The sequence below is a fragment of the Coregonus clupeaformis genome, unplaced genomic scaffold (assembly GCF_020615455.1).
Source record: "Coregonus clupeaformis isolate EN_2021a unplaced genomic scaffold, ASM2061545v1 scaf0292, whole genome shotgun sequence".
NCBI lineage: Eukaryota > Metazoa > Chordata > Actinopteri > Salmoniformes > Salmonidae > Coregonus > Coregonus clupeaformis.
Genome location: NW_025533747.1, coordinates 25,698 through 32,500, shown reverse-complemented (window position 1 = coordinate 32,500; position 6,803 = coordinate 25,698). Strand labels below are relative to the sequence as shown.

General features: G+C 49.2%; 1 protein-coding gene across 1 annotated transcript in view; it reads right to left on the bottom strand.

Annotated features, from left to right (window-relative positions):
- pds5a (PDS5 cohesin associated factor A) overlaps nucleotides 1–6,803 on the bottom strand; it is a 55,336-nt gene that overhangs the window by 25,981 nt on the left and 22,552 nt on the right. The window contains 4 exon segments of the mRNA XM_045214647.1: nucleotides 1,702–1,825; nucleotides 5,032–5,192; nucleotides 5,279–5,384; nucleotides 6,389–6,504. Of these exon segments, the coding sequence (XP_045070582.1) occupies nucleotides 1,702–1,825; nucleotides 5,032–5,192; nucleotides 5,279–5,384; nucleotides 6,389–6,504 (507 nt within the window).

Below are 6,803 nucleotides of genomic sequence, written 5' to 3'. Positions count from 1 at the left end.
ACAACATCTGGAAGGTCCCTCAGTATGACTCCCTTCCTCTGTCCCCCTTCCTCTGTCCCCCCATCCATACAACATCTGGAAGGTCCACTCCCCCCTTCCTCTGTCCCCCATCCATACAACATCTGAAGGTCCACTACCCTCTCTGTCCCCCATCCATACAACATCTGGAAGGTCCACTACCCCTTCCTCTGTCCCCCATCCATACAACATCTGGAAGGTCCACTACCCCTTCCTCTGTCCCCCCATCCATACAACATCTGGAAGGTCCACTACCCCCTTCCTCTGTCCCCCATCCATACAACATCTGGAAGGTCCACTACCCTTCTCTGTCCCCCATCCATACAACATCTGGAAGGTCCACTACCCCTTCCTCTGTCCCCCATCCATACAACATCTGGAAGGTCCACTACCCCTTCCTCTGTCCCCCATCCATACAACATCTGGAAGGTCCACTACCCCTTCCTCTGTCCCCCATCCATACAACATCTGGAAGGTCCCTCAGTCAAGTATTGCATTTCAAGCACAGATTCAACTACAAAGACCAGGGAGCTTTTAGAAAGTCTCCTAAAGAAGGGCAGTGATTGGTAGATTGGTAACAGTAACAAATCAGACATTTAACATCTCTTTAAGCATGGTCAAGTTAATAATTATCCTGTGGGTGATGTATTAAACCACCCAGACACATCAAAGATGCAGTCGTCCTTCTGAACTGAGTTGCAGGGCAGGAAGTAAACTGTTAGTGATGTCACCATGAGTTCATTGGTGATTTTAAAACAGCTACAGAGTTCAATGTCTGTGATGAGAGAAAACTGAGGATGGATCAACAACATTGTAGTGACTCCACAATAATGACTTAAATGAATACAAATATTCCAAAACATGCATATGTATGCAACAAGGCACTAAAGTATTAATAAAAAAGACTAAAATGGCAAAGGAATATAGTATTTTTGGCCTAAATGCGATGTCTCATGTTTGGGGCAAATCCAACACATCACTGAGTAACTGCCTCCTTCTTTTCAAGCACGGTGGTGGCTGCATCATGTTATGGGTGTGCTTGTCATCGGCAAATACTGAGGAGTTTTTCAGGATAAAAAAAGAAATGGGATGGAGCTAAGAACAGACTAAATCCTCGAGGAAAACCTGCTTTCCACCAGACACTGGGAGAGGAATTCACCTTTCAGCAGGATAATAACCTACAACACAAGGACAAATCTACACTGGAGTTGCTTACCAAGAAGACAGTGAATGTTCCTGAGTGGCCGAGTTACGGTTTTGACTTAAATCTGCTTTAAAAACTATGGCAAGACTTGAAAACTGCAGTCTAGCCACGATCCCCAACATCTTGACAGAGCTTGAAGAATTATGAAAATAATGAATGGGCTAATATTGTACAATCCAGGTGTGGAAAGCTCTTAGAGACTTAGACAAGACTCACAGCTGTAATGGCAGCCAAAAGGTGTTTCTAACACGCATCGACTCAGGGAGCTGAATACTTATCTAATCAAGGTATATTAGTTTTATTTTTTCTTCCACTTTGACTTGAGTATTTAGGAAAACAAAATGTGAAGAAATCCAAGACTTTCTATAGGCAAGGAAGTTTCACCTAACCTCTCTCTCTCTCTCTCTCTCTCTCTCTCTCTCTCTCTCTCTCTCTCTGTGTGTGTGTGTGTGTGTGTAGAGGTGTGTGAGGTGCGTTACCTCAAAGATCTGCGCCAGCTGGACCTCCTTGTTACAGAAGATAGCATGGATACAGTGAACAGCCTGTTTAGCCTGGTGGGGGGTTCCACGCTTAGCCTTCTGATGGAGGACTGGAATCAGGGTACTGGAGGAAGGAGAGGAGAGGAGGTTAGCACAGACGTACTGGAGGAAAGGAGAGGAGAGGAGGTTAGCACAGACGTACTGGAGGAAGGGGAGGTTAGCACAGACGTACTGGAGGAAGGGGAGGAGAGGAGGTTAGCACAGACGTACTGGAGGAAGGGGAGGAGAGGAGGTTAGCACAGACGTACTGGAGGAAGGGGAGGAGAGAGGTTAGCACAGACGTACTGGAGGAAGGGAGGTTAGCACAGACGTACTGGAGGAAGGGGAGGTTAGCACAGACGTACTGGAGGAAGGGGGGGGAGGAGTTAGCAGACGTACTGGAGGAGGGGAGGTTAGCACAGACGTACTGGAGGAAGGGGAGGTTAGCACAGATGTACTGGAGGAAGGGGAGGAGAGGTTAGCACAGACGTACTGGAGGAAGGGGAGGAGAGGAGGTTAGCACAGACGTACTGGAGGAAGGGGAGGTTAGCACAGATGTACTGGAGGAAGGAGAGGAGAGGAGGTTAGCACAGACGTACTGGAGGAAGGAGAGGAGAGGTTAGCACAGACGTACTGGAGGAAGGGGAGGAGAGGAGGTTAGCACAGACGTACTGGAGGAAGGGGAGGTTAGCACAGACGTACTGGAGGACGGGAGGAGGTTAGCACAGACGTACTGGAGGAAGGGGAGGTTAGCACAGATGTACTGGAGGGAGGAGAGGAGGTTAGCACAGATGTACTGGAGGAAGGGGAGGAGAGGTTAGCACAGACGTACTGGAGGAAGGGGAGGAGAGGAGGTTAGCACAGACGTACTGGAGGAAGGGGAGGTTAGCACAGATGTACTGGAGGAAGGAGAGGAGAGGAGGTTAGCACAGACGTACTGGAGGAAGGAGAGGAGAGGTTAGCACAGACGTACTGGAGGAAGGGGAGGAGAGGAGGTTAGCACAGACGTACTGGAGGAAGGGGAGGTTAGCACAGACGTACTGGAGGACGGGAGGAGGTTAGCACAGACGTACTGGAGGAAGGGGAGGTTAGCACAGATGTACTGGAGGGAGGAGAGGAGGTTAGCACAGATGTACTGGAGGGAGGAGAGGAGGTTAGCACAGACGTACTGGAGGAAGGGGAGGAGAGGAGGTTAGCACAGACGTACTGGAGGAAGGGGAGGTTAGCACAGATGTACTGGAGGGAGGAGAGGAGGTTAGCACAGACGTACTGGAGGAAGGGGAGGAGAGGAGGTTAGCACAGATGTACTGGAGGAAGGGGAGGTTAGCACAGACGTACTGGAGGAAGGGGAGGTTAGCACAGACGTACTGGAGGAAAGGAGAGGAGAGGTTAGCACAGACGTACTGGAGGAAGGGGAGGAGAGGAGGTTAGCACAGACGTACTGGAGGAAGGGGAGGTTAGCACAGACGTACTGGAGGAAGGGGAGGTTAGCACAGACGTACTGGAGGAAGGAGAGGTTAGCACAGACGTACTGGAGGAAGGAGAGGTTAGCACAGACGTACTGGAGGAAGGAGAGGAGGTTAGCACAGACGTACTGGAGGGAGGAGAGGAGGTTAGCACAGACGTACTGGAGGAAGGAGAGATGGTTAGCACAGACGTACTGGAGGAAGGGGAGGTTAGCACAGACGTACTGGAGGAAGGAGAGGAGGTTAGCACAGACGTACTGGAGGGAGGAGAGGAGGTTAGCACAGACGTACTGGAGGAAGGAGAGGAGGTTAGCACAGATGTACTGGAGGAAGGGGAGGTTAGCACAGACGTACTGGAGGAAGGGGAGGTTAGCACAGACGTACTGGAGGAAAGGAGAGGAGAGGTTAGCACAGACGTACTGGAGGAAGGGGAGGAGAGGAGGTTAGCACAGACGTACTGGAGGAAGGGGAGGTTAGCACAGACGTACTGGAGGAAGGGGAGGAGAGGAGGTTAGCACAGACGTACTGGAGGAAGGAGAGGAGAGGAGGTTAGCACAGACGTACTGGAGGAAGGGGAGGAGAGGAGGTTAGCACAGACGTACTGGAGGAAGGGGAGGAGAGGAGGTTAGCACAGACGTACTGGAGGAAGGGGAGGTTAGCACAGATGTACTGGAGGAAGGAGAGGAGAGGAGGTTAGCACAGACGTACTGGAGGAAGGAGAGGAGAGGTTAGCACAGACGTACTGGAGGAAGGGGAGGAGAGGAGGTTAGCACAGACGTACTGGAGGAAGGGGAGGTTAGCACAGACGTACTGGAGGACGGGAGGAGGTTAGCACAGACGTACTGGAGGAAGGGAAGGTTAGCACAGATGTACTGGAGGAAGGAGAGGAGAGGAGGTTAGCACAGACGTACTGGAGGAAGGGGAGGAGAGGAGGTTAGCACAGACGTACTGGAGGAAGGGGAGGTTAGCACAGACGTACTGGAGGAAGGAGAGGTTAGCACAGACGTACTGGAGGAAGGAGAGGTTAGCACAGACGTACTGGAGGAAGGAGAGGAGGTTAGCACAGACGTACTGGAGGGAGGAGAGGAGGTTAGCACAGACGTACTGGAGGAAGGAGAGGAGGTTAGCACAGACGTACTGGAGGAAGGGGAGGTTAGCACAGACGTACTGGAGGAAGGAGAGGAGGTTAGCACAGACGTACTGGAGGGAGGAGAGGAGGTTAGCACAGACGTACTGGAGGAAGGAGAGGAGGTTAGCACAGACGTACTGGAGGACGGGAGGAGGTTAGCACAGACGTACTGGAGGGAGGAGAGGAGGTTAGCACAGACGTACTGGAGGAAGGGGAGGTTAGCACAGACGTACTGGAGGAAGGGGAGGAGGTTAGCACAGACGTACTGGAGGACGGGAGGAGGTTAGCACAGACGTACTGGAGGAAGGGGAGGAGAGGAGGTTAGCACAGACGTACTGGAGGAAGGAGAGGAGAGGAGGTTAGCACAGACGTACTGGAGGAAGGGGAGGAGAGGAGGTTAGCACAGACGTACTGGAGGAAGGGGAGGTTAGCACAGACGTACTGGAGGAAGGGGAGGAGGTTAGCACAGACGTACTGGAGGAAGGAGAGGAGAGGAGGTTAGCACAGATGTACTGGAGGACGGAGAGGAGGTTAGCACAGATGTACTGGAGGAAGAGGAGGTTAGCACAGACGTACTGGAGGAAGGAGAGGAGGTTAGCACAGACGTACTCCCTCCCCCCTCCCTCCCTCCCTCCCTCTCTGCCTCCCCCCCACCCTCCCTCCCACCCACCCTCCCTCCCTCCCTCCCTCCCTTACGATCGTATCTGCTGTAGTTCCGTCTCTATTTTCTGTCCCGTGTTCCTGAAGATCTGTATGGCAGCTTCAGCCACCTTGTCATCCTCCATCTTCAGACACTGGAGCAGAGACTCATAGGTCTCGGCAGAGTGGAACGCTGTGGGGTGGGTGAGCGACAGAACCTGGAGGAGGAGGAGGACAGGAACCAGTTATTCATCTGTCCATTCATTCATCCTTTCATCCACCAGTCCCCTCCATCCATCCATACCTTCAGTAGTTCCAGTCCAGAGCGGATGGCAGTATCTGGTGTGACACCTTCATCATCATCATCAGCTGTTCCCTCAATAGACTTATTCAGCAGCTTGACCAGAGCACTGGGCAGAGAGAGATATAACATTACATATCATATATAACATATCATAACATTATATAACATCTTATTCAGCAGTTTGACCAGAGCACCGAGCAGAGAGAGATATAACATTACATATCATATATAACATATCATAACATTATATAACATCTTATTCAGCAGTTTGACCAGAGCACCGAGCAGAGAGAGATATAACATTACATATCATATATAACATATCATAACATTATATAACATCTTTATTCAGCAGTTTGACCAGAGCACTGAGCAGAGAGAGATATAACATTACATATCATATATAACATATCATAACATTATATAACATCTTATTCAGCAGTTTGACCAGAGCACTGAGCAGAGAGAGATATAACATTACATATCATATATAACATATCATAACATTATATAACATCTTATTCAGCAGTTTGACCAGAGCACTGAGCAGAGAGAGACACAGAACAAAAGACTGAACGACTGGGTCGCGTCTCTAAGCAAACGAACCGATAAAACGAACGACCAGCCGGCTTGGGTAGAGACCCTAGATTTGTGTCGGGACTATATCTCGTGGAAGGATGAAATAGTATGAATAAATTCATCAAAATAACAGTTTTTAATGAAAATATGTCAATGATTATTTGAATATGTTGGTAACCCGTTGTATAATGCCCTCGAAGCCGGTGTTTGGAGGATATATTGACACGGTTTGCCGGCGCCAGACGAATATATCCTCCAAAACATGGCTACTCCGGCATCATCACCGAAGCACCCACGTATCAGAGGTAGATAAACTGTGGTAATCAATGTATTACAATGTTATGGCCCCTATATGGTTAGTTGGGCCAACAGGATTGATGGTATGAAATGAAATGTATTATCCAGGGAACAATCTTCTCAAACCAAGGTTCATGATTTGTTAACTTCACAACACTAAATAATAAATCAGAAAATCAGACCGAATGCCACTGATAACAGCATGCTACACACACACACTGGCTGTTTATTTACCTGATGGCCTCGGAGTCGATGTGGACGGGAGCGATCCGTTCTAACAGGAACTTAACCATCTCCAGGAAGGGGTTGGTGGGCTGCTTAGGGAACGTCAGTTTACGAGTAATCTCCCTCTGAAATACATGATCAATATCTACTGGTAATCTCCCTCTGAAATACAGGATCAATATCTACTGGTAATCTCCCTCTGAAATACAGGATCAATATCTACTGGTAATCTCCCTCTGAAATACAGGATCAATATCTACTGGTAATCTCCCTCTGAAATACAGGATCAATATCTACTGGTAATCTCTCTCTGAAATACAGGATCAATATCTACTGGTAATCTCCCTCTGAAATACAGGATCAATATCTACTGGTAATCTCCCTCTGAAATACAGGATCAATATCTACTGGTAATCTCCCTCTG